At 46.8% G+C, this 27,411-nt stretch overlaps 2 protein-coding genes across 22 annotated transcripts in view; both read left to right on the forward strand.

Moving 5' to 3' along the window:
* LOC134023204 (regulating synaptic membrane exocytosis protein 2-like) overlaps nt 1–23,403 on the forward strand; it is a 57,716-nt gene extending 34,313 nt beyond the window's left edge. For 15 of the 21 annotated variants that reach the window (XM_062465117.1, XM_062465121.1, XM_062465129.1 and 12 more), the window contains 6 exons: nt 5,260–5,501; nt 19,675–19,816; nt 19,954–20,066; nt 20,238–20,339; nt 20,468–20,607; nt 20,744–23,403. In XM_062465117.1, coding sequence (XP_062321101.1) covers nt 5,260–5,501; nt 19,675–19,816; nt 19,954–20,066; nt 20,238–20,339; nt 20,468–20,607; nt 20,744–20,947 — 943 coding nt within the window. In that variant the 3' untranslated portion in view covers nt 20,948–23,403. Of the gene's footprint in view, nt 1–5,259; nt 5,502–16,419; nt 16,929–19,674; nt 19,817–19,953; nt 20,067–20,237; nt 20,340–20,467; nt 20,608–20,743 lie in introns of those variants that run through there. The other 6 variants (XM_062465130.1, XM_062465111.1, XM_062465120.1 and 3 more) reach the window with 3 other exon arrangements.
* A 984-nt stretch (nt 23,404–24,387) lies between these two features.
* On the forward strand, nt 24,388–27,395 carry LOC134023946 (dendritic cell-specific transmembrane protein). Its single transcript, XM_062466298.1, has 3 exons — nt 24,388–25,455; nt 25,598–25,933; nt 26,106–27,395. Exons 1-3 carry the CDS (start codon nt 24,400–24,402, stop codon nt 26,184–26,186), a joined length of 1,473 nt encoding a protein of 490 aa, XP_062322282.1. The 5' UTR covers nt 24,388–24,399; the 3' UTR covers nt 26,187–27,395.
* Nucleotides 27,396–27,411: the final 16 nt, after the last annotated feature.

Here is a 27,411-nt window from a genome sequence, read left to right on the forward strand (position 1 = left end):
AATAAGGTATTATCAAAGCCACATCGATAGCGTATCAGGATCATATAAATCAATACTGCTGTATTAGGTAAAAGCAGGGTGTGTGTTTGGTGCAGGACTGTGAATGAACTACACGTGGAGAAAGTGAAGTGAAGAGGTTTGTGTGTTTGGCATGTCTGTGTACCTTTCTATCACACCCTCATTGTGTGATCCAGGGTCAACGCTCTCAATGGCTCTCAGTATGTGTGTGTGCGTGTGTGCATATGTGCACATGCACGTCTGTGTGTGTGTGCTTCTGTGCAAGCAAGGCCAATGGTCTTCTCTATGCCCACTGTGATGTGGACCTAGCCTGGCACTTAGTGTCTGTAACAGGAAGGCCGGAAGAGACAGAGGAGGGCTAGTAATCTTCCAACAGAGGAATGGGTGAGTGGCTGTTCCAACAGGAGGGCTAGTGATATTCCAATAGAGGATAGGTGAGTACCTGTTTTAACAGGAGGGTTAGTGCTCTTCCAACAGAGGAGGGGGTGAGTGGCTGTTCCGACAGGAGGGCTAGTGATATTTCAATAGAGGATAGGTGAGTACCTGTTCCGCTTGCTTAGAGCTGCTGTTTGATAGAAGCAGCCGAGAACGAGGAGCGTTCTACATTCACAGTTACGTAACCCCAACCTCCGATGACGCACTCATTGTCCCCCCGGAAACAGCGATGTGACGACGTGACCCCCTCCCACAGACACACACACACAGAAACGCTTGGAGAATGCTCAGATCAATCGGTTCACATTCCGGGATGTTCAGATTATTTTTCTCTGCAATTTCAATGGTCAGATTACTTCAGAGAGCTGTTTACATCCTTTGAAAAGTCAGTGTAGAAAAGAAAGTTCACAGTGTTTGTGTACATGTTCAGCTGGATAGATGTTTATATGCTTAGTTGGTGCTCCGGGGGTGAGGACTACAGCCAGGGGTCCAGCTAAGATCTAAGAGGATTTCAATCAACACTCTTAAATCTCCATCCCCTCCTGCACTTGTTATAACCTTGGCAGCCAGTGCCTAGTGTGAGGGGATGTAGTGGACAGGGATGGAGGGAGGAAAAGAGGGATGGAGGAAGGTAGAGGGAACAAAGGAGGGGGGGGGAATAATGAGCTTGCTCGTTGCTATAGAAACCAATATATTCTACCTCAGTGTCAGTCAAGAGCCACAAGATTAGCGACATCTTTGGAGATGCAGATGAAGGAGAGAGATGACTGCAATGAAGTGATGATTGTCTGTCTTGTGTTTTCTTGGTAAGTCAGTTTGTCACTGTGGATGTGTGTTTGTCTGTCAGTCTAATGACTCCAGCTTGAATGACAGAGTGAGACAGAGTTAGTAGTTAAAAAATGTCATGTGATTACTGCGTTCTTTACCAGTCATGGTTTGGTTCACTAATCTACAATGAACCAAAGTCCAGTATTCCTTAAATAGGTTTTCAAATGATATATTCCTTAAATAGGTGTTCAATTATGAGGAGGTTCATTAATGTATTCTAAATACATTCAAATGAGTTGCTTTTAACCTTTTCCAACCAAAGCTTTTAAAAAACATACCCCAAATAAATGATATCAGAAAGGATGTGAGTATTACGGAACAGAGTAGTACTGGTAACGGGACAAATGCAGAAATCTTTATTCCGCATTGCAAAATGTTCAGATCATTAGGTGAAATAGTATTCATTACTGTCTGACCAACAAAATATGTGCATGGCATTATTCTATACAATCTCAACAATTATAGATCCAGAGTTGATCGCATTACTGTGAGACATTGTTATGGTAATATGGGTTGTTGCATGAAAAAAAACACCCACAGGCCCCTCCTCGGAATATGACCTGAAGGAGTTGCATTGATTAGAAGAATACGAAAATATTTAGGGGTTAAGATTAACAATCTTGTTCTACCGGCGGGACCATTATTCTTGAAAAAAATCACGCACATTTCTACACACACACACACACACACACACACACACACACACACACACACACACACACACACACACACACACACAGTCCTTCATAAATCAGACAGTACATTGTTGCTTCACCTCCCATGAAAACCTTCAGATGAGCACATGAGCTCTTTCAAAAGCGCTAATCATTCCCTCCAAGCCGACACACAAATAGAGCTTTTGTTTTTTTTTTGCCTTTGGAACATCTTGGCCTAGATGAAAAATGTACGGCGCAGAGTAGTGAGTGATCTGCATGGAGAGGAACACTGTGTTCACCCGGAATCCAGAGCACACATCCCTGGAGAGAGAGGCTCGCCTCTGCCAAGCCTCTTCACAGAGGAGAGCTACCGAGTGCCAACGCTCAGGAGAGAGGGGGGGGAGGGGGAGTGGGCGGAGGATGAAGAGGAAGGAGGAAGAGAGAGAGAGGGGGAGAGAGAGAGAGGGAGAGAGGGGGGGAGACGGGGGAGGGGGAGAAAGAGGGCTGAGGATAGAGGTAGAGAGAAGGGAGTAGGAGAGAAAGAGGGTGAGAGGAGGAGAGAGTGGGAGAAGGGAAGGGAGTAGAAGAGAGAGAGAGAGAGAGAGAGAGAGAGAGAGAGAGAGAGAGAGAGAGAGAGAGAGAGAGAGAGAGAGGAGGGAGAGAGAGAGAGAGGAGGGACAGCAGCCAGGTCTGAGGAAATTGATTCTTCGCTGATATCTGACACACACACTGAGCCACCTCAAACTGTTATCAAACTGCCATCCAAATGTTATCAGGCTCAAGCTGTTTGCTCATTCTTTGTCAGTGGATGAAATGCCGACTCACCAAGGTGGTCGCAAAGAAAAGAGCATATTTTAGAATGTCAGCACAGCTCAGCCACAGCGCCGGAGGGGCATCTGGGAGTTGAAGTCTTTGATGTTGTGAGTTGCAAAGGTCCATGGTTGTATTAGCTGATCAAAGCCACTAATCCTTCTATGTAAGCATCCAATATGGAGGTCAGAGTGCTGAGTGATCTGTGGCACAGCCTGTTGATGCTGGACAGGTTGAAGCAAAGAGCTTGATTGGGTGGTCTGCTAGCTCTGTTAGCAATGCTACAGCACCTGTGTCAGCGATGCTGGCCGTGTCTGCAAATTGTAGCCATGTTAGCAATACTACTGCTTTCTTAAAAAGGCTGTAGCAATCCCTATGTGAGTCACACCAGATAATCACTTTGACTCTTGTTCTGGCTTCTATTTGTTGCAGTAAGTAAGTAAGTAAGTAAGTAAGTAAGTAAGTAAGTAAGTAAGTATAAGTAAGTAAGAGAATGGAGTACATTACTCTCTCTCTCTCTCTCTCTCTCTCTCTCTCTCTCTCTCTCTCTCTCTCTCTCTCTCTCTCTCTCTCTCTCTCTCTCTCTCTCTCTCTCTCTCTCTCTCTCTCTCTCTCTCTCTCTCTCTCTGCCTCATCTAAAATGTGCCTTTCAGGAGGGTGAAATGGCCCTCGCTCGTGGGGAACCATGTGAAGACCAAGGCGTTAAATGCCTCCCAGTGTGTGAGGGTGTTAGAGGTCAGGTATGGTCTGATCCTTGTTAGCTTCTCTGACCGCTCTGTCTGGGTGTCTCCTTTAATGAAGGAGGCAGAGCACGGACCCTTCCAACACGTGGCCAGCCACCTCTGCCTGGCTCCTCACTGGCCACGTCACGAGTCCATCAAACCAGGACTCGTTCTCCCTGCCACTCCCTCGTCTTCTCTTCTTCTTTCCTCCTCCAGCTATCCCTTTCCTCTCTCTCTGTCTTTCCTTCTCTCCATTTCTCTCTTTCTCATCCTCCTAGTTTTCCCATCTCGCCCAACCTCCATCTTTCTACGTCCGTCTTTCTACCTTCTCTCCATCTCTCTCTGGTCTAATTAGCTGAGCAGGTGGAAGGGCATCTCTTTCTGCAGACAGCCAGACAAGGTGCTATGACCTGACAAGGTGCTATGACTATCACTGATTGGCCACAAAAAGGACATGTTATCTTAATGTTTCATTAATGAGCCACCCTCCTCTTCCTCACCCCGTTGGGTAACGTCATTTGGGTGGAGGTGCAACACAGAAACTAAATCAACACCACCTGCGGGGTTGTGGGTTTGGGGTGAAACAACGAATCATCAAGCTGATTTACCATGTGTTCATATTCAGATTCATAGCATCAGAACAATCAAGCTAATCAGGTTCAGGCAAATTGAAGTGGATTTTCCAGTGGTTAATAACAAATATTTCATCTGTAGATATTCAAGCACAACTAGTTCTAGTGTAGGGGGGCACCTCTTTAAGACTGTAATCTTTAAGGTTTCATAATCACCATACTTGGTTTAAATAGGAAAAGACATGTCTAGCCCTAATGTGAGACGTTCATAACATTCATAAAGGCGTAATGGAAGTAATTGTGAAAGCTCATAGATGTGTTCTCCATGATAATCTGGGTATTTCGTCTTAAATGGTCTTCCGAAAACAATGGCGTGTGATGGTTCAGTCCCTTAATTAAGTGACATGAGCGCCCGCGGGGCAATCTTGTCCTAGTAATTCTCCTCATTAAGGCCCCCTAGTCTGACCTCGATTATGTCATTTGTCTCTGAAACTTAATCTTACACACTAAGAACCGAGGCGAAACCTTAATTTGTGGCCTCATTTTCTTTCAGAAGAAGAAAAAGTGAAAGTGAGTTTTGTTTCTTCTGATTCAGCCATGGTGATGTCTTCTTTAGGGTTGTTTTGACTTTTGATGAGCGCTTCAGAGACGCGACGCCATAGCAACGGGCTGCCATCGTCAACCCATAATAATCTCAAATCAGTCACGCTTTGAAGGTCTGAGGTTTGTGGCGCAGTGTGATCAAACACACTCACCTCTCGCGATCACCATTGTTGACGTGGCAACACCATGGCACACGCTTTTACCTCAATAATCAATTTTCATTGATTATTGTTCCGTCCTCTCTGATGGATGACACGTTTCACTCACTGGATAAACGGCACGTCATTTCTGTCAATCTCAGAGAGAAGTCTATCCGTTGACTTCTTTTACGATTGCTTTCAATATTCATGTTTACATTCATGCTACCTTCAACCTCCATCCTACATTGTAGACTCCTGTACCTGTACCTGAATCATGTCCTTCTCTCCTCTCTCCTCTCCTCCCCTCCCCTCTCCTTTCTCCTCCGCTCCTCTCCTCTTCCGCCCTCTCCCCCCCCTCCTCTTTTCATCGCATCTCCTCTCCTCCCTTTCTCTCCCCCCCTCTCCTCTCCTGTCCTTTCCTGTCCTCCTGTCCTCGCCTCCCCCTCTCCATGGCGACGGCGGCGATGGCTGACAGTGACTTTACATCCAAAATGAAAAACAGGCAGATGGGCACGTCCGGGGGCAACATGACCAAGAGCACAAGCATCGGTGGCGACATGTGCAACCTGGAGAAGACGGACGGGAGCCAATCAGACACGGCCGTGGGCACGGTGGGCACCGGCGACAAGAAGAGACGCTCGAGCATCGGTGCCAAAATGTCCGCCATCGTCGGCATCTCCAGAAAGAGCCGGAGCACCTCCCAGCTCAGCCAAACAGGTAGGCGTGGCTCTCCTCCCTCTCTCCCTCCCTCTCTCCCTCCTTCCCTGCCCTCCCTAGACACGGCAATTCTAATGTCCCTCACAGGCCTCCGTACCACCTCTGGGTGACGGTTCTCTCCCCCCCCCCACCACCCCCCCCCCCCCAGCAGTGATCTGTTGCAGGACTGGACGTGACGGGAGCTGGAGTCGGTGCGTGAGCTGGCGTGGACTGTTTCCCTCTCACGTCCTCTCTCTCTCTCCCTCCCTCCCTTCCTCCCTCCCTCTCTCTCTCTTTCCTAGACGACGAGAGTCCGCCGGCGGCGCCTCACCTCTTCTCCTTCGCTTCCCTGTGCTTGATTTGCTTTGTAGCCGCTCTGACTGTTGCCGTGACGATTTTTTTTCTTTGATGAGGCCGTGTCGGCGGTTGTCGTTGAGCCTGGTGACCCACAGCGGCGGCTCCTTTGTGATGCGTGTGCACTGATCTCGGCGATGCGTGTGAGAGGATGTGGAGGTGACCGGGGGGATTCTGGGGGGTTCTCAGGGGTTCTTCGGTGTGACACTGTGCCAGTGTAGATGATTATTACAATGTAGCAACAGAAAACATGTAGAAACAGGCACTCTGAAGTAGATAATCGAATACAAAAAAAACTGTGGTACACTACAAACATAGGCTGTTAACAAAGGGCTGCAGTAGTAAGTGCTGTGTACTATCTCTCTCTCTCTCTCTCTCTCTCTCTCTCTCTCTCTCTCTCTCTCTCTCTCTCTCTCTCTCTCTGTGCATGCGTGCACATCACCATGTCAACCAGAGGTGGGGTGCCTCAGGGCTTCAGTTATGCAATTAACTATAAAGGACTATTTCCTTCTAAGGACTATTGCCAAAAGACAAGAAAAAAATGATGGGCTTTGACCACAGTGGAAGAGGGGTTAGGGTTTGACGGGTTGATGGTGTATAACTGCAAATCTGTGGGCATGTGTGAAGCCCTCTGTGATGTTGCTTGTAAACATAGCTACACAAACAAAATTAGGTTGGATTTTCCCTGGAGATGAAAGCTCTCTTCAACCTCTCTTTTCAGGAAATAAATGGCTGTCGTTCCTCCCTCCCCCATTCAAAATCCACCTCGTAAAAGAGGACATCTTGTCTTTCCTGTGGTTGAATAGGCAGGTGAAGAGTGAAGGCTGTGAAAGCCGCACGTGTCTGTATTGCGTCGGGCCTAAATTGGGGTCTGTGTGCAGGTCAGTCCCTTGGCAGTACTGTGGGAAGCAGAGGAGGGTTCACTCACGCGAGCTCTGAGGCTACTTTGAAAACCTTCATTTGCCATGTCAACAGAACTTTCCCAATATACAGTTTGTAGCAGTGTCTGTCCGATCTGACCCCGTGATAAAGGCTAGGTCAGCCCGCTCGATGGGTTCCAATCATGAGGTTGCGAGTGGGCCAGATAACCAGGTCTGTCCGTCAGCGGTCCGCACGTGCCCCTCCTGCGTGAGGCGGCGTGAAGGAGGGGTGAGGCAGACGGTCCTCTCCTCTTCCTCCTCTCCATCTCCTCCTTCACCCCTCCTCCTCCCAGCTCCTCCTCCCCTCCTGTTCTCCTTCTCTCCCTCTCATCCTCCCCCCATCCTCCACCCCCCTCTCTCCCTCCAACTTTTCTCCGCCCCCCCCCCTTCCTGCTCTCCCTGTTCTCCTTTCTCCTCCTCCACACTCCTCACTCTCCCCTCCCCCCCTCTCCTCCAGGGCTTCGAGAGTGCTTGTGCCTGTCTTTTACTACAGAGCAATGCAATAAGCATAGATTAGATGTACTGGCTATATTGTTCAATAAAAACTTGCTGCTCATTGCTGAGCCTGATATCTTCAGGTGCAGTGTAAAAACTACTGAGAATATGGATTTGTCCTTGCTCCATTCCTTTAGTTTCATTTTGCTTTCCTTTCTTAGACATCTGGATATTCTCCAATACACACACACACATACGCTTGCGAGGCTTGAATCTTAAAAGCATATCAATATTTCACTCAGCGCTTTTAGTTGATTCAACAAGATTGTGTCTTTTCCTCAAATCCCCTGTCCTGGTTCTCCACCAATGGGAAGGCTGCATAGGTCTGCGCTTGCACCCATCAGGTGCTCCATGACCTACTTTATTGTGCTGAATCCGGGGGGGTCGGTCGGCTAACTTAGAGACGCTATCAAAGGATGAGTCAGGGAGTCAGGTGGCTGAGCGGTTAGGGAATCGGGCTAGTAATCCGAAGGTTGCCAGTTCTATTCCCGGCCGTGCCAACTGACGTGGTGTCCTTGGGCAAGGCACTTCACCCTACTTGCCTCGGGGGAATGTCCCTGTACTTACTGTAAGTCGCTCTGGATAAGAGCATCTGCTAAATGACTAAATGTAATGTAAATGTAATGAGTGTAGGAAATAAGAGGCTCCTTTAGGTCCTCTCAGTGTTTCACGTGACTGGGCGCTCGAGTGTACGTGGGTTTGTGCGTCCTTGTGTGTGTGTTAGCAGCCAGGCTGGGGTAGCATCTCCCAGGTAGGAGGTTGCGGGTAATGTGCGCACTCTTCCCGTGCACACTCTCCCACTCAGGGCTCCCCAAAGGCACCAGACCTCAGAGCCCGAAGCACAAATCGTTGGGACTGATCTCCTCAGGTCCCAGGCAGCCCTCAGAGAAACACTCTGACCTATACGACACCGGCCCTACTTGAGATGTAGGACAACAGACACACAAGAGCTCCTTTGCATATTGAAATGCCACTGTGGGAATTTGGTTATTGCAAGCCCTGCTCAGCTTTGTGTGGGTGACCCAGTGACGTGTACCTTTTGTGAAGGGGGCTGAGGTACTGTGGGTGATGCAGGGTTTCGTTCTGGTTAGAACATGCCGTGTTAACATAAGGCCGGGGTATTCATGCACGCTTTGTGAACTTCGACAGATTGGCCTCATTAATCATGGTGGAATAGCTACTCGGATTCATGTGCGTTGTGAGAGGCATGGGAGTGTGTGTGTCTGTGTGTGTGTGTGTGTGATGTGCCTGTCTGTTTGTGTATTGATCTAAAGTGAAGGGTTTGTGTGCGTAGGAGAGGAGGGGATGTGCGTGTCGGTGTCTTTCTGCATAAAAACGTCCACGCACGTCCACTTATTTGTGTGTGTGCATAGTTGGGATAACAGACAAGCAGGCGTAAAAACATGATTGATTTCCATTGTTGGATTGTTGCTTCTTGCCATTCAGCAGTGCTAGAGGCTCCATTATTTGCACACCTCAACAGAGAATACTCTCATAACTTTACCACACACACACACGCATTTACTCCCCACCCACCAACCCCCCAGAACTGCTGTGCCAAACTTTGAGTCAGCAAAATTAAGCCACTGTAACGAGCTGCACCGCAGTGAGACCCAATAGAAAAGCACTTCTGGCAAAAGTCTTAATGCCTCCTTTTACATTTCCTTCTGTCCAATATTACCCCCCCATAAAAAAGTGATGGTTATACGTACATCAGGAATGCATACTGTGTCTGTTACATCCTCTGTGGCTGTCTCGGGGGTCTGGGCAGGTGGTCATTAAAGCTGTGATGATGAGCTGTCGAGTCTTGGCTCCGCTCTGCCTCACGGCACTATAACACTGCTTTACTGTGGGGCTGAGGTGTGGTGTGGAGCTGCCTGTGTCCTGGTCTGTCTCGTTCTAGGGGGGGTGGGGGGGGGGGGGGGTCAAATGGATTGATGTAGGCCATTGGAGTCCTTCTACGCTGGCTCTGTCAAAGCGTTGGGAGAGAGAGCGTGTGTCTGTTGTGACCGAGCGGATCTGCGTGTGTCGTCAGCGATGGATTCCTGGAAACCATACAGGCTGCTGAGCTCCCTGGCTCTTCATTTTGAATCCCTCTCTTGTGTTTATCCCCCTTCATTCTCCCCCTTTTTTTTCGATCCCTCCCATGACTGAATTTGCTTCTCTTGTCCTCTTTTGCCTCCTCTCCTGCTCTCCCCTTTTTCTCTTCCCGTTCTCCTCCTTCTCCTCCCTCTCTTCCTGCTCCTCCCCGCCCCCCCTCCCTCTATCTCTCCCCCTCTTCTCCTCTTCTCCTCCTCTAATTGCTACGAGCTGTGTTTTCTATGCATCCAGGAAATCAGATCGACAGAAAGAGCCCATGTGAGTGGGCCTGCTTGTCTCCATTTTCAGTGGCGGAGGCTAAGGTATTGAATGTATTGAAGTATTCTCCTGCTGTCCAGCTGGTGTAGAAAGGGACATGAAGGTGACCTGAGTGACCTGCTCGAGTTAGCCAACAACCTGAAAACAGGAAAAAACAAGCTCAAACCGATCTCCTTGATTCCATTTGCATTTCCTCCACCGATCGGTCCAAGTCTGTCTACAAATGCCTCGCTTTTTATGTCGCTCCACGTCGCCTAGACAACAGGTCCCTGTTAATCCCCTCCCCAAACACACACATACGCCCCCCCACAAACACACACACCTAATTAGCGTTGACGTGAGAGAGAAGAAGAGGAGGAGGGGGAGATAGTCAATCACAGAATCTATAGAGAGCTTTAATCAGCTGGATGCAAACTGATAACTCACAAATTCTAGCCACATATCTCAAAGTATCAGGTCTAAGAAAATAGTTCCCATAAACTAGGAAAAATACACTAATCTAAAGGTTGCCAGTTCGATTCCCGGCCGTGTAAAATGACGTTGTGTCCTTGGGCAAGGCACTTCACCCTACTTGCCTCGGGGAGAATGTCCCTGTTCTTTACTGTAAGTCGCTCTGGATAAGAGCGTCTGCTAAATGACTAAATGTAAATGTAAATCACCATTCCCTAACTTTACATACATTCTGTGACATGGACATAGGACTAAGTGGGTGTTGTATGCAGTAAAAAGCTGAACTTTGAGCTTTCAACAAAGGTGATCAATCTTGTGTGGAGCTGGGCGCCTGTCTCAGCATACGCATACGCACCCATACACATACACTCAAACACATACACTGACACAAACACACACACAGACACACACACACTGTTACACACATACACAATCACACACACACAGACACACACTCACACACCAGCTGGGGCCCAATTAGCTTTGGTGAAGGGCCGGTGAAACAAGCAGCTCTCAGAGTGATGCATGGAGCACCAGGAACTAAGTAGTCTCTCTCCCACTCTCTCTATAGACACTATTTATATTATACTGGACTGCATATGTGTGTGTCCTTTCTCTCCGTCTATGTGTTTCTCTCCCTTTTCCCAACTAACGTCTCTACATCACCTGATCCCTTGCCCTTCTTTACCTTTCTCTTGCTCTCTTTCTTTTTCTTTTTCTCTCTCTCTCTCTCTCTCTCTCTCTCTCTCTCTCTCTCTCTCTCTCTCTCTCTCTCTCTCTCTCTCTCTCTCTCTCTCTCTCTCTCTCTCTCTCTCTCTCTCTCTACAGTGACCTACATTGGCTTGAATAGACTGTTGATGCTTTCTACAATTATGAATCACAAACCCATTGGCAGACGCTGCACACTTAAACATACGTCCACTCACTGACTGGTCAATGTGCTTGTTTCTAAGCACTATCAAAGTGCATTCATTCTTTGGCCCACACGGGGCATATGAATCAAGTGCACCTCGAGAGGGCCCTGCTTTTACTGTTCTACGACCGTGTTTATGACATTGTTGAGGATAATTGGGTCAGCGATTGTGTGGGTTGTTTTTACTGATTCATCTGACAGCTTACAAAGCTTGAGATCGATGGGAGGGAGTTAGAAACATACGTTACATACAACACACGCACACACACACACACACACACACACACACACTACAGAATTTTTTACCTTCCTCTTAATTCTAATTAGAAGAGACCTATTAAGCCAGTTAATGAGAGTGTTGTCAGTGACCGACTTTGTCATTCACAGTACATACACAGTTACAGCACACTTGAGCTGGAGAGAAATAATAGGCTGCAAAAACAATAAAAGCTCAGTAAAAATGCCATTTGTTCTTTTTCCATGTATGTATTTACCCATCACACTTTTGCGTCTGAATAGCTAACTTAAACATACCCTGACGAGGTGTTTCACATTGCACATACTGTATTGTTAAACGTTATTTGAGTTGTAGCTTTCCGGGAGTACAGTTTATGCTGTTAATCCAGTTAATGTGTGATCAAATTTGACATCTCATTTTAAATTCATTATACCGACGTTTGTTAAAGCACAAGTTCTACCCAGTAAGGTGTTGTACAAATGTGTAATCTCATGTGAAGTACTAATGCTTCCCTTTGCATTATTATTAGTCATTGAGGCTGGACGATACTATGACTCAACAGCTTGGGAAACTTCTCCGTGGGTCAGTTCACTCTAAACTACCAGTTGTTATGCAAGCCTCACGTAGCCTACTAGCCTGCTAGCATCTTTCCTGCCTTCTCTTTTCAATTGCAAGTCCATTAGCTGCTTGCTCACCAGCATTCCCAGCTGGTGGGCTGGGAATGCTGCTTTCACAGCATGCTAACCCTTCCTACTGATGGCCAGTTAGGCTCATACTGATAACTACTGCTAGTTGTTCTCACTGTCAGCCACTTCCTCAGGTCTGACTCACTTTCTAAGTAAGCCGGTTACTCCATACTGGAGACATGTAGCTATCACAGCCCACATATTTTGGTTCTTCTTCCTTCAGACTGAACACAGACTTCCATCTTCAACACTGTTTTTAACCCCCGCTAAAAATATAGCTGAGTTCCCCTTCAGATGTCACCTGATGACATGATATCAGTGATATTGAGGGCGGTCGAACTTTTAGCATTTTAAAGACATTTTGTGGTTGTTTTTGTGTCAGGGCCTGTGAAGGAAGCTTTGCTTGCTTGGGTCTCGTAGCATGTGTGTAGTTGTGAAAGGTTTTTTCCAGTTCATACGTTCTCGGCTTGTTTTCTTCGTTCCAGTTAGAGTTTTGTTTATTTGGAAATGTCTGGTGTGTGCCTAATGACAAGTGATTGATGATGACTTACTAAATGTGCTATGGTACATTCATTACATGGAAGCATTTTATATTGACAAATGTCCCCACTGGACCACTCCCTCCCTCCCTCCCTCCCTCCCTCCCTCCCTCCCTCCCTCCCTCCCTCCCTCTCTCTCTCACTCCCTCTCACCTTCCTCTCTCCCTCCCTCCCTCTCTCCCTCTCTCTCTCTCCCTCTCTCTTTCTCTCTATTTCATTCCCTCTCTCTTCCTCTCTTTTTCTCCTTCTCCATCAGTGCCCATCAGTGTCCAGTTGGTTCTGTAGTAATGTGACCATGTTTGCCTATTTGCCCTCTGTGTGTCACTTAGCGGTAAAGATCCACTCACTCTACTATGTGTGTGTGCGTGTGGGTGTGTGCACATTTGTGACCTTGTTCTATATAATGATGTCCTACCCTGTGGTAGGACAGGATGATCAGAAGAAAGGGAAAGTCATCGACGAGGCTGCTAGCAAGTAGTTCTTTGGTGACTAGGGTTGAACGCATCAGAACTTTTGGATCCTGGCCTTTCCACTTCAGTCACCATGAGCACGCTCTGTTAAACTGGTCAGTGCAGAACCAATAGCATATGGTGGCAGGCAGCTTTGTAAGCCAGGAGGGAAGTGTGGAGGTGTGTGTGTGTGTGTGTAGGGGGACAGGGACAGGGGTGGGTGGGGGTGGGGGAGGGGGTGGTTACTTCCTGACCAGCAGGGCTGGCCTGTGTCAAGACAAGCAGGAGAGAACAAGAGAATGTAAACAGGTGTAAGTGTATGTGTGTGTGCGTGCGTGCGTATGAGATGGGTGTACACGTGTAACCGTGCATTTGTGTGTGGACCGTGTAGCCCGACCGGCTCCATTAGACAGTGTTTACCATTCCCAGACGCAGGGTTGTGGTCTGACGCTCTGCCTTAACCCGGCTCCATCAATCACACACGTTGCCGTCGGCAACCCCCCTCAGTTCTTCACCGCGCACCAGCCGTTCGCATCACTTCTGGGATGTTACACCGCCTGTGTTGTTGTCGGTGGATGACTGGCATTTTTTGGTGCATTCCTCTCCAGTGATGTCCCATTGTTTGGCAGACTTGGGGTCTCAGAAAGTGTGCTTGTACAGTAGCTTGACCGGATATGGTGTGGATGCATTGTGCTGTACTGGAACACTCACTTAGGACTTTTGGGAAGTGAGGTTGTTCTTGAAAGGAATTTTCTGTTTATCTGAAATGGGTCATAAAACAGAGAACGATGTCATCACTCTGAAACCGGGGTGTTATTCCCCCTCAGATTCAGGTTGTAGTTCTTTAAAGGACCCACACATAACTGCTCTATGGATCAGAGTGACGTCTAACTCATGTGAAACACTGAATTCCGATTCTGTCTATTACCCATTTTTGTAGATTTTTCAGCTTCAGATTTCACAGTTATTTTCCTTTTTTTCTCCACAACATGTGAAGCATGTGTTAACCTTTTGTCACAGATAGAAACATAATATTCCTATAAACAGTATATGGTATATGTACTGTACAACCGTGGCATAAAATGACTGCTAACATAATGTCAGTAAGTCATATCATCAGCACAGGGGAAAGTGTGAACTAGTTCTAGCCAGGTGAAATCAGTCTGATTTTAAGAGCAGATCGACTGCTGTAAAAGAGGGGACTATTTGCATATATTGAAAATATTTGCCCAAAAATATGAAATGTGACTTATTTTATTCCAGTATTGTGAAAACATGTGAAAAACATTTTCCTCAAATACTGAACCAGCAAACTTTGCAAAACACAACATTTGTCATTGCCAAAACGTATGGCCACGACTGTATATGTACATAGATATATATTCAAAGCTGTTCATATATTCAAAGTAACCTTCTTATTATGCATTGCATGTGTTTACACCTTTTGTATCCAGCCCTGTTGGCAAACCAAGTGTAATACGACTTCACTGCCTCCTTAAGATTCTGACCCTTTTTCAGGTGGATAGGAGGAGCTGTGCTATGATGTCACAGGTACGAAACAGGAAGTGCACGTGTCCAGCTGGCGCTGCCATGTGTCTGATGACTTCAGCACTTCCCCTGATAGACTCTGGAAGATTACTCATAGAAAAATGAAGAAGAACCATTTAGTTGGATAACTCAATCTAGTCAGTCCCGAACCCTTTTTTCCACACTGGAAAAAGAGCGTCCCTTGATGCGTGAGCACTCTTAGCAAAATGTTGTTTCTTCTTTGCTCTCTCAGGAAACAAAGTGCTTAGGTGCCCCGCTTTGAATTGAACACCTCACTCCTCTATTCAGCCTGACTTGCCATCAGCACCAGGTCGAGCCTAGTTCTAGTCCAAGAAGTCGTATTTAGAGTGACACTGGGTTTGAGACATGTCTGGTGAACCATGTGCACAGCAGCTCACTGTTTCATTCTTCTTCACGAGCTATCAGACGTTTTGAGGACAAACCTCACCTCAGCATTCACTGCTGCTCTGCACTGGGAACCTTCAAATAACTTCCTAAGAGTTTTTAAGGCAGTAAAATAGAAGCATTCCACGGTCACAATGGTTTCCTTCTGAACTGAATGGGGGTGGGAGGGCGGAGTGGGGGGTTATAACGGTAAAATTGTTTTCAGTGACTATCTAAACTGAGACAATAGGCTGACCTGATAGGAGTTGACCCAGTCGGTTCTCATATCTCCCTTGAGAACGTGTCGAGTTGATGTTCTCCAGCTGGGCCCGTGACGAGAACCCAGAGGAACAAAAGAACGGATGAAGAAATAGAAAAGGAACCAGGTTGATGTGGGTTGAGAACACGAGGACAGGGGCTGTGTTCTATATTTACATTTTTGCAGAGATAGAGATCAGTAATTGGCTCGTGCTGTGCCTATTCTGCCAGCTTCTCATGCTAAGAGGAGGCACTGCAGTGGTTTTTGTGACAAGATTGTCAAAACAATCTTTTTTTTTATTCGGCTACTGGAAGCTTCCCTTGGGATTTGGTTCTGGCCTTTGTCTTTGTAGTGGCGCAACCCGCTTCTTGTCCATGTCTTTAAGATGTTGTTTGAGCAAAGCATTCCCGGGGGACCACCTGAGAGTGCTTTTCTATCACTCCTCGTCCTCTCGGAAAGAAACGGTGGTTCTTCTCTTGTGACCTTTGAACAGAAGGTGGTGTCTGCCTTTGGGAGGGATGGAGAGGAGCCAGTACATGGCCCGGTGACAAGAACATGCAGGCTACGTTGTGTTCTGTGTGGCCTCAACATCATGAATCATGGCTGAAGAGGGGTGGCGGTGAGGGGAAGGGGGGGGGGGGCTCTCAGCGGTGTGCTGGTCTGTCCTGATTCTCTCCGGGTTCCGTCCTGGATTTACGCTCGTTTTTTCCTGTTTGTCTTCTATGTGACCACTGCATTTTGAGGGACTCAGTCAGAAGACCTGCTCCCATGGCGAAGTAGCCTACATTCATGAACCTCCACTGGGATGTTGATTTACTGTGCCGACGACACGAGACCACTGCAGCCCTTTGTGGAAAAGTACTGAGTAGAACTGGGCTGATGCAGATGGTGAACTGGGTAGGGTGGGGGCTGATAAGACTGGGGAGGGTCAGGGCTGAAGAGGAGGGGGGACTGGTTGGTTTGACGGGGCCCTGGGAAGGGGGGCTGAGGGCTGGATGGGGAGGTCAATGGATATGGGGGGGGGGGGGGGGCTGGGTGCACACCACGTGAATGGCGTATGACCAGAGTAGCTGCTCAAGACAGACTGGTAAATAATGGCTGTTTTGAACAGAGACTTATGTGACTGCGTATGTGAAGAGAGAGATATTTAGAGAGAGAAACAGAGTGTGTTTGTGAGAGTGTGTGTGTGTGTGGGGGGGGGGGGGGTTGGAGTGAGAATGAGAGTGTAAGAGAGATGTTGAAATGGGGGGGAGGGGGGGGTGTATCTCCGGGTAGAGCTTCTTCTGAGCAGCCAGCGCTCCTGAGCAGCTTGCAATCTGATTGGAGGAAAGGGATGCAGTCCGCTCTGCCCCTCACCCCTCCCCCTTCTCCTTGCTAGTGTTACAGCAGGAGAGGAGCTGAGCAGAGCAGAGAGCCCGCCACACGGCACACGCACTTAGCTGAAACAGGACCCCGCATCTTCATCCCTCTCTAAGCTCTCTGCGTTTCTCGACGTGGCCTTTCGCTACCTTCCAGGACCACGGCCAGACAGCATTCACCTCCACATCTCTGCTCTCTGAATCCAGTATCGCCTAGTTTGACCCGTGCACGTTAGGAGCCCACGTCGTTTCCTTTGGAACGGGTAACCTTAGCGAAGGCAACTCGACCCCCCTCGTCCGAGAGCGCTCGCTTTCATTGCTGTGACGATAGAACAGGGAAGAGCAAGTCACCATGGGCAGACAGGGGCATGATGCCAGCGCTCCCACCCCGGGCATGCGCATGCAGCGCTCCCAGAGCAAGATGAGCCTGTCGGCTTCCTTCGAGGCTCTGGCCGTCTACTTCCCCTGCATGAACTCCTTCGACGAGGAGGACGGAGGTAAGATGGCCCCCTGAGATCGAGAGGAGGGGAGGGGAGAGGAGGAGAGGAAGGCGAGCAGGAGAAAAGAAGAGGGGACTAAAGGGTCGCAGAAAGAGAGAGGGGAAAAGAGGAGAGGATGAAAGAGAGGAGAGGGGAAAAAAAGAGAGGAAAGAAGAATGGGAGGAGGTAGAGGAGGGGAGGGAATGAGAGCGAAAGAGAGAGAGGAGACGGATGGAGAGACAGGGAGATAGACGACTCCGTGCATCTCCGTCATGTTATGCAGCTCAGTTGCACGGTAGATGCGTTCTATTTGAGGTTCACACGCGGTTCTGGGATTGACTGTAGTATGATTTGATTTTCCTTGACGTGATTGTTGATTGGGCCTTTCTATTTTGTCATCCAGAGACAACATGCCCATGTCAGAGCTTGTTCAGAGAGCAGGCTGATTCGAGTTCTGCTGAGCTGTTTAGGTCTGCTGTCTCATCTACTCAGTGTTACTCACATGAATGAAACAGTGCTTGAAAAACGTATCTCCAGGCTCACTGTAACGATGTGAATGAAGAATTTGTTTGTTTCTGGTGGGCGGTAGATCAGAGTGCTTCCAGTCCACAAAGGGAGGGAGGAAGTGGATATTGCAGAAGTGCACTAGTAGACTTTAGACTGAGAGATTTAGATGGGAAGTGACTGTGGCAGAATGGCGTGCTAGATCTTCTTCAGTAGCTGTCTTCTCTCCTGGGATCTAGCCTAAAAGTCTGCCAAATGCTCCACCACTTTGCTATACAGTAACACTACAGCAGTACTTCCTGGTCTCTTCCCCCTCACTTCTCATCATCCTCAAAGCTGCTGATCTCTGACCGTCAGGTGAGGCAGAGCGGCCTCATCAGAGGCAGCTGGATGGCTTATTAGAACAAGATGGGCTGGGCTGCCCTGGTAGCTCACTGGGTAGGGAGCGTGCCGTACAGGGTGAGGCCCATGCGCAGAGCCCCGGTTCGGTTCTGGCTCGGGACATTTCTGCATGTTTTCCCCTCTCTCGCCCATACATTTCATGTCTATCTCTAAAGGCAAACATATTTCTTAATGGAAACTAGATGTGCTAGTTCAGCTCTGTGATGCTGGGTGAGGTCACTGTAATTAACACCGGTATTCAGTCAGAGCCCCATCAGGTTATTTCTGCAAGGTCTCCCATCCATGCAAACATCTGGTTGGAGCGCTGGAAGCATGCACAGTAAGCTGTATGTAGTCAGCACGCATTAAATTAATGTAGACATGCAATAGGTAGACATGTTAACCTTCGAAACAGTGTTCCATCGCAGTTATGGCAACATCACAATGACACGCTGTCAACTTGACAACCTGTTGTTTTGGTGACTGGCTGTATAAAGTATCATGTTCTCAGTTTGGTTGGATGCCTGGCTGCCTGGCTGGGTGGCCGACTTTGAAAGGTGCTGTGACATTGTCAGGGCAGATAACATGAACGTCGCTCCCTCTCCTGTGCCCCCTACAGTGTCTGTGTGCGCGCCACAGCAACAGGAAGAGGGGGCGGATGTCTCAGAATACGCCACATTCCAGGCTCCGCTGTCAAAAATAAAGACGGCTTCCGAGATCCTTCTCCCTGTCTTTTCTAAAGGTGGGGGGGTTGGGGGAGGGGGGGGGGGGGGGGGCACAGCTGCAGGGACAACAGCAGGCCTATCATTGAGGGTTTCGACTCACTTCGACTCCAATTCATGTTCGGAGAATGAGTCATCGTCATTAGAAACGACGAGGGTACTAGCTTTGCGTCCATCAATCAATGCCTGATTGGGCTCTGCCTGTGTAAGCCCTCCCTGGGATGTCTTTGCATAACGATAATGCATTTTTTTTTATTTTAGGAAATGACTACAAGGATCACCGGATTGTGTTAATTTGCGATTCAGTCTGTATGAAACCACAGTCAGAGTAGCAGAACCCGTTCTTACAGCCTTCGTGCTGTCATCAAAACAGCATCCAATGTCTGTGATTCAGAACAGGGCCGTATTGTATAAACACCAGGTGATGAACATTCACACAAGTCTCAAAGAAGTGTTAACATGGTTGATCCGGTCAGGAGCGGCGTCTATGCCTCCATTCAACCTAAACAAAGTTATCATGCTCGTTTCTCACATTTTTGTTGAACCTTTCATGTGATGAATTGGGTATTGTGTGTCACTAGTGGTTTTACCTGTTGGCTTTGGCTGTGGGGAATGTAATCTGTGAAAGCTGGCTGACAGAACTTGAGCTAGCAGCTGCTCCTAGATTTGGTAAAAGATCCAAAATCTGTGTGCATGTGTTTCGGCTCACAGTATGTACTCTGTGCGTGTGTGTGTGCATCAACTTGTGCAAATGTATGTGTGTGTGGCTCAGCATTGTAACAGCGGCAGCCACGTGCCCCCACGCCGACGCTGTCAGAGAAATTGGCAGAAGATGCTCAGTGGCTCTAATGGGGGCAGTCAGCTGTCTGTTTGAATCAACAAGGAGAGGAGAAAAGAGGAGAGGAGAAGGACAGGAGGGGAAAGAGGAGCCTCCTGTTGAGCATGTGACCTATGGACGGTCCGGAAGGTGCCGTCTAGATGCTGCCGTGTATTGAATAGGTCAAATTCCCGTTCTAATGAACGTACCTCTCCTGCTGAATCTTGCTACGCCACACGACCAGAATGCACGATATCTCTTTCGCTGCACTCACCACGGAATACATAGCTAATGGCACGCGTAGAATAAAGGTTTCTCTTTCTCTCTTTCCCCACTCCAGAAGCGGGAGGTAAGAAGCTGCGCAGCACCATCCAGCGCAGCACGGAGACGGGCCTGGCGGTGGAGATGAGGAGCAGGATGACCCGGCAGGCCAGCAGGGAGTCCACCGACGGCAGCATGAACAGCTACAGCTCCGAGGGGAAGTGAGTCTGGAGAGATACACAAGCACATCGAGAAAAGGAACTTCACATGACAAAAACAAACTTGACCTTGTGTCTCCGTGATGACATTGTGGTGCGTTCCCATGGTAACTTGGCATGTCTTTGTTGTTGGGTTGTAGCCTCATCTTCCCCGGCGTGAGGCTCTCCTCAGACGCGCAGTTCAGCGACTTCCTGGACGGACTCGGACCCGCCCAGCTGGTCGGACGACAGACATTGGCCACGCCCCCCATGGGTATGTATCCATCCATCTATCCATCCATCTATCCATCTATCCATCTATCCATCTATCCATCTATCTATCTACCTATCTACCTATCTACCTATCTACGTATCTACCTACCTACCTACCAACCTACCAGGGTAGGGATCAGAGGGTGGTGCTGACGTAGTGTTGTGTGTGCAGGTGACATCCAGATTGGCATGGTGGATAAGAAGGGGGCGCTGGAGGTGGAGGTCATCCGAGCCCGCGGCCTTGTAGGAAAGCCAGGTTCCAAGGCACTGCCAGGTGAGAACAATCAAGCACCCCCTAGGGCGCCGGCGTGGCGTCTGAACTGTCTCAAATGAATGTGTCATTCTGCCTGCCAACAACTTGTAGAAAATTCTGACAGCCCCTCTCTGTCTCTCTCTTTCCAGCACCATATGTAAAGGTCTACCTTTTGGAAAATGGAGCCTGCATAGCCAAAAAGAAAACAAAAGTAGCAAGAAAAACCTTGGACCCCCTTTACCAGCAGGCACTGCCCTTTGAGGAAAGTCCAGGAGGGAAGGTCTTACAGGTAGCTTACAGTCCCACCCCCCTGATCACACTTTCACACAATACTTAATATAACTTCTAGTGCGTGCTATATGTATTGAAGTGCATAGCTACAAATAAGATTTTTTTATGGAACAATACCTCTCTGTTCTTCACAGATCATTGTATGGGGAGACTACGGGCGCATGGACCACAAATCTTTTCTGGGAGCCGTACAGATACTCTTAGACGAGCTGGACCTGTCCAACATGGTGATTGGCTGGTTCAAGCTCTTTCCTCCTTCCTCATTGGTGGACCCTACCCTGGCCCCCCTGACTAGAAGAGCTTCCCAGTCCTCATTGGACAGTTTCTCGCGGTCATAGCAGCGTGCGGACTGACTGACCAGCATCGTTGTAGCAGCCAGGGTGCGAGGTTTTCAGAAAGGTCAAGGGTCGCCACGGTAACAGGCCACGCGCAAACCACCAACACCCCCCCCCCCCTTCTCCCCGCCCCCTGGTTACACTGCATGCTTGATGTCGTGTTCTCTAAGCCTGTCTAAGGGGCGCACACGTGGTCCTGGATTTGGAGTGGAAAAGGCGGCGCGCGCGCTTGTGCACGCTCGCAAGCTCCACGGCTGGGAAGCGGCGATCAGAAGAAGAGGAAGCTGGAATGAACTCCTTAAGCACGAGGGATAGATGTTCGATTCCGGGTTTTCATCCAATTTTTGAAGCCATTTGGGGTCAGAACTGGGAACCCCTAAAGCGTTCCACAGATGCCCTTTTTTCGAATGAAAAATAAATGTATGTTTTCATTTAATTTTTTGATTTCTTTTAAATTTTTTGACATTCTGATTTTAATTTCTTTTTTTTCTTTCTTGTGTTTTTTTATTTATTGTCAATGTACTTGTACCTGAAGGGGGTGACAGTGCTGCTTACCTAAAGCTTGGTCACACCATGCCAACAGACCTAGCTTTGTTTATGGAGCTATGAGTATGGTACTCATTGGAGAGGTGTGCCCCAGCTACAGTAGCTACCAGCCTCCCCTGACATCACTGGCCTCAGATACGTGACTGTGCTGAGTCACGACACAGGTAGATCACCAGAGAGACTCTACTTAAGTTATTTAAGGCAATAGTGAAGTGGCTACCGCACCATCGACGCTCCACAACCCAATGATCAGAACCTGCAACAAGACGAACTTGTATGATCTGACATCATCATCTCTCTGTTGATATATTGTATGAAATTTCAATAAGAAAAAAAATACTTGTGTTTTGCATGGACTCAAATTTAGCTGAATAAAAAAGAAATAAATATGAAAATTATTTTCTTGAGGCTGCAACTTGCAAAAAAAAGACAAAGAAAAATAAATAAAACAGATCAGCCATTTTCAACAATTTATATTATTTTTAAAGATAAATTTCACTAGTGCATGGTTTTCAAGGGGAGTGAATGCCACAGTGTGATTAAAAAGAATCATAGTTTATCATTCTTTAGACCATTCAACAGTCTGTGTTTTTGCAGACCTTCATTTAAGGGGAACTGAAAGACTACTTTTGGAATTATTTAACAAAAAAAAAAGTGACAAAAGTGATGATGGGAAAATAATGTAAATGATTTAGTTCATTGTAAAAGGCAGAAGCCTTTTGATTACAAAAATATTTTCTCTTGTCCCAGGGTGACCATTGTACTCTCCATCTCTTCATTGCTACTGTTGTCCAATCCCCCTGTTATTGTCTAGATTGTTAGGGCTGTTGATTCATTTACAGTTCTGTATAGTTTCCTTATGTATTTATTTTGAATTTGATTTTTTTAACAAGCATGTTGAAAAGGATTTTCTGCAACATGGCTTGGGCACACCTTACAGTAACTCAGCATGTTTTGATAGAGATGATATTTGGAGATTTTGCAGTTTCTTGTACAGTGCATGTCAACTTCGTTACTTTTCTCCCTCACCTTCAATTGAATTCTCTACAGAAAATTAGTTACTGGTCTTTCGTGACCGATTATTAAAAAGGTTTAAATCTAAACATTCCACCCCAAGGATCATATTTTCTTTCAAAACTTAGAAAAAAAGATGAGGAGAATATTTTATATTTATTGGAGGTTGACAAAAAAGTTGTGATTGCAAGTGTATTTTATTTCAGTATTGTTAACTAACATGCAAAAATAATCTGTATTGGTACAGCAAGAGGTTTATACCCAAGCAAGAAAAAGTTAGCATATGATTTATGTATGCTGCTGTGAAGTTCAATTCTACAGGAACTGTTTAGTGAAGGTGAATGCACCATTAGGTCAAACATGGGATATTGCCACACAAAAGGATTTTTCGTTCTTGTTTTATGAAAATAAAGTTAATTTAATATATTTTTGTTAGTTTATTTAAAAGCCAAGACCAGTTTATTTTTTATTTTCTATTTTTAGTAATAAAAAATGCTTCTCATTAATGAGAGGTGAATCTTATAGTTAAAGTATGTCTACATGAAAATGACATTATTCCTTTTCTGTGTAAAGTCAAACACATTCTAATGTGCATTCAGTACCATGTTGCTGGAACAAACTGTTTATTTTCCTTTTGGTTTGCATTGTACATAATATATAAAAAATCAAGATTTGAATAGACAACCTAACACGGCTAGATAGAATCTCTCGGAATAGGAATAATGTCTCACATGAAGACAGAGACGTTTGTTATTTTATCCTTTTGAATGCCTTTCATTTTTCTGTTTTGGTGCAATGTGTTAATGCCAAGACTATGTCTTGGTAAAGTATGGTTGAGTACAGAGATTTATGTAAGTTATTTTTCAAATTAAAAATTAAAAAATGGATATTACACTGATGCTGTGTGTCGGATTACAATATCAAGATGGACACCAACACAATCTCAATACTGACAACATAACATTAACACATAATATGAATACATTCAATTTGTAGTTGTTTCTCCCATTTACTATATGGTAAAACAAAGAAGGTAGGTAAAGTCAACATGAATATTTCCCAGACAATCTCCGAGGCTTCTATACTGGTAGTAGATCTCCATACATGTCAACAACTGACATGTCCTTTAAAATGATTTAACAACAAAGGTATTGCAAAGTTTGTTTGTGTTGCAGAGGTCACAATGTATCAATGTTGTGAGGTAACTGCAACGTGGAGACGCCGCAATCAGAGACGCCGTTTCCTGCAGTTTTCCTGCAGTTGGTTCTGTGAAGTTTTGCTTCACTTCTGTATTGTGGTTAGTGAGATAAGCAGAGAACCGCCTCCAGCCGAACGCCCAGTATCTGAGTGAGACCAGAGGGGTGGTGGCTATGTAGCGCACTTCTGCTAATGTGTCATACTGCACACTGAGAAAGACAGTGAGAGAGACCAGGACAGTGAGAGAGACCAAGAGAGAAAAGAAGAGACTGCGCAGAAGAACCAGGTAAGAGGGAGGGATTGCTTTTCTGGGGGTCTGGTTTCAGCCTGACATGGCTGAAGGATCAGTCCTTCTTTTGAGATTTTTCCGACAGTGTCTCAGTGTGGGGTGAATGTGCATTTCTTAAAGTGTAGGTCAACCTGAGATGATGAGCAAAACAAATAGGCCGGGGCCAGAAAGATCCTCTGAATAGGATTAGCACACAGTCAACAGCTACCTCCTAAAATGCTAACAATCACAGAAAATGTTCAGACACGTTGAATATTTTGTAGTAAAGGGGCCTCCAAGTGCTTGACTGGTCAACCTATTTCACATCATTTGATTTCATATTGACCTTTGTTCAGAGATCTTCCTCAAAGCAAAACAACTAACATACAGAAAATACGTGTGCTAAACTTCTCAGACCATCTAAGCAACAATGTGGATCGCCTGGCCTCCAGTTACAGATGTGATTCGACGAGCCTGCTCTGACGCAGTTGAGGTTTACACAACAAGCAACACGAGGAAGGGCTGGAGGAACAACGCCATCCTCTTCATCACCTGCTCCACTTTCAGCTTCCTCCTCAGCTCCCTCCTCCTCCTCTACCTCCTCTACGCTCTGGACTACAGACTAGCGGTGGCCGGCAGTATTGCAGGCTCCTGCTGGGTCCTAGTGACTGCTTCACTCTGTCTGTCCAGGCTTGTGCGCTGCCTCTGGCTCCTGTTTGTGATGTCCTGCGGCATGAAGCAGGGCAGAAACCTGCTCATCACAGCTGGAACCAGCCTGGTGGTCCTCAGAAACTTCCAGAACACTCTAGATAACCTGGCAGGCCTGGTGAGGAGCCTGGTCTGCAGCCTACAGGCCAAGAGGCTGTTCCTCAACATCTCTCCCCTGGACAACTACATTAGAATGCTAAAGTGGGTCGGTTCCATAATCAAAACGGGGTTCTCCTATTTTTTTTTGTTGGAATTTGAATTTAATTTAGATGTGACAGGCAGTGTGGAATCAGACAAGCTGAGGGATAAACTGTTTCAGACGGAGAGGGCTTTAAACGAAACAGCAGAGAGTGCCCGAGCAGTTATGGACACAGTGTTCTCTGTGGGTCAGAGGCTGTTTCCTGCCTTCAGTTTCATCATCCTCGCCGGCTTCACAGCTCTGCATCTTCGGAGGTACCGTAAGAACACCAATTATGAAAACACATTCATCACCAGCAGATTCCTGCAGTTTGATGAGCAGCAGAAAGCCGAAGGGAAATCTCAGGTTCTCCCCCTCACCACAGAAGAAGAAAAACGCTACATCCAGATCTCTAGCCCACATCTGACGGCCCAGGAAAGAAAAGCCATGCTGAAATTCTGCATTCCAGTGGTCATTCATGTTTTGGCCTGGGTGCTGGTCATTGGGATTGACACGCTTATGTATTATTTTGTCAAGGTCATTAAAACTCATTTGGAGACATTAGAGCCATTGCACGTCCCTTTGATTATGAACATCAAAGTAAGTAATTCTTGTTAACTTAAGGTTTGCAGTAACATCTTGCAATCAATGATCCATTGGGAGACCTATTCCTACATGCATGGGTCTATGACTCAATCTGCAAATCTATTTGAATTCATTTCATCAAATACTTCCTCTTCAGGAGGAAACATCTTTCATCAGTTTTCCCATCTCAGAGGACAGCAGAAGCAGAGATTTCTCCTATTCCCTGGCCCTCTTTGAGAAGGAGTGCCTCCCTGAGCCTAAGATGCTGCTGTCCGGCTCCCTGGCCCCGTTGGCCCTGGTCCTGGCTGCCCTGGTCCTGATGGGCCTGGCTGCCACCAGGCTCGTCCGTATGAGGCTGCTGGTCTGCGAGCGCTTCTTCGCCGAACGGGCCGAGCAGAGGGCAAAGCACCTCCACGCCAAGGTCCTGAGGAGGAGGTCAAGGTGGAGGGAAGCGGAGACTGGACCAGGCATCCTGAGGTCACTCATCAGAAAGGTCGGTGTATCACATACTCTTTGGGATTTGCTGTACTGTGGGTGTTAGTGTGTTACTGTGATACACAAACACTGAAAAAAACTTTATAGTTCCAGTATGCATTCTCTTACTCTTGCATTTTGTCGAAGGCAAATTGTTCTGTTTGAATAAGACAAATGATTTCCTCCAACAGCCACACTTCTGGTGTCCACTACTCTTCAGACTACGGGAGGATGTGGACTCTATTGTACCAGAAAGTAGGGCTAACAAGTAGTTAAACATCATTAGTATCAAATAAACGAAAACAGTGGGAGCATTTACCAGGTCGCATAAAATTAGGAGACAATGTTTTCCATTGATTCCACAGACTTACGTCAGTATGTTTGGTAACTGTGGTTCAGCTGTTTCCCAAGCAGGTGAATATCCCTGGGCATAATCGCTTCCTGCACAAGAAACCGATTTAGTATGTCAAGCTCGTTAAGACGGAAAGTGCGTACCAGACAGAGCTAGCCCAGCGGTTTCTAGGGTATATCTAATGATTGAGTCAGTGATCACATTTAGAGTCTTAATGAATGAGCAATGTCTTGGGCTTTTCTTTAAATGTCCCTGTACTGGAGATAGAAACTGTTTACTTATATTTATTATGTCCTACCAGCAACATTTGCACATCTTGAGCTTTTAAGTTAGTTTGCTGTACTACCACTTTGAAAATTAGATGACTGCTGCTTTTGACCAAAGGATAACTGCACAAACTTGATTTGTCTTTGTTAGGAGAAAAGTCCAAGCATTTTCCGAGTTTTCTGATTATAGTCATGCTGAGGCCTGTAAGAAACTGACATACTTGCTGAGGTTATTTTTCAAAAGAATAATTCCATAAGCATGTATTCAGCTCATCTGGACCCATGAGGTGAATGTTATGTCATAACCAGTTAGTGTCAATCACAGACGTCATCGTCCTCCCTTTACATGCTCCTGCCAGACAGGAAACAACTAAGGGTTCCTGACAGTGAAATATGGGCCTTCAATAGTCTTCTCTGTATGTGGGAAAGATGAATAACTGTGATTAAAGACAATGTTTTGTTTACCAGATGCTGTAGCATCATATTCTACAGTAACCCTGTGAGTTGTTTCCTCTGTGTTGTGTAATGACTATGGAACGAGACACATTCGCACCATAAACCTGAAGCCTTTGCCCACGTTGCACCATGGCTGTGGATTTCTTCCCGGTTGTGTCGGGGAGGAGCACAGATGAGAGTAAAAGAAAATAACAGAAGAGGTGATAGGGAGGATAGGACAGAGGAGAAGAGGAAGAAGGGGTAAAGTGACTGAGCTCAGAGATGAGTGGGCAGTGTCTGACTCACCTTGTGCCACTGACCCGTGACAGCCTCCTGATAAACTCACATTATGTCTGAGCGGCCTGGCGGCGCTAGCACGCCTGCCCAGTGTGGAGTGCCATCGCCACAAACTGATGTCATGTGACACATCTGCCAAGGCATTTA

Source organism: Osmerus eperlanus, chromosome 7 (genome assembly GCF_963692335.1).
Source record: "Osmerus eperlanus chromosome 7, fOsmEpe2.1, whole genome shotgun sequence".
Taxonomy (NCBI): domain Eukaryota; kingdom Metazoa; phylum Chordata; class Actinopteri; order Osmeriformes; family Osmeridae; genus Osmerus; species Osmerus eperlanus.

Bases quoted from the DNA above. Each gene is read 5' to 3' on its own strand.
- LOC134023946 (XM_062466298.1), top strand. From the start codon at position 24,400: ATGTGGATCGCCTGGCCTCCAGTTACAGATGTGATTCGACGAGCCTGC. The intron at 25,456-25,597 runs GTAAGTAATTCT...CTTCCTCTTCAG, and splicing joins CTTTGATTATGAACATCAAA to GAGGAAACATCTTTCATCAG. The intron at 25,934-26,105 runs GTCGGTGTATCA...TTCCTCCAACAG, and splicing joins TGAGGTCACTCATCAGAAAG to CCACACTTCTGGTGTCCACT.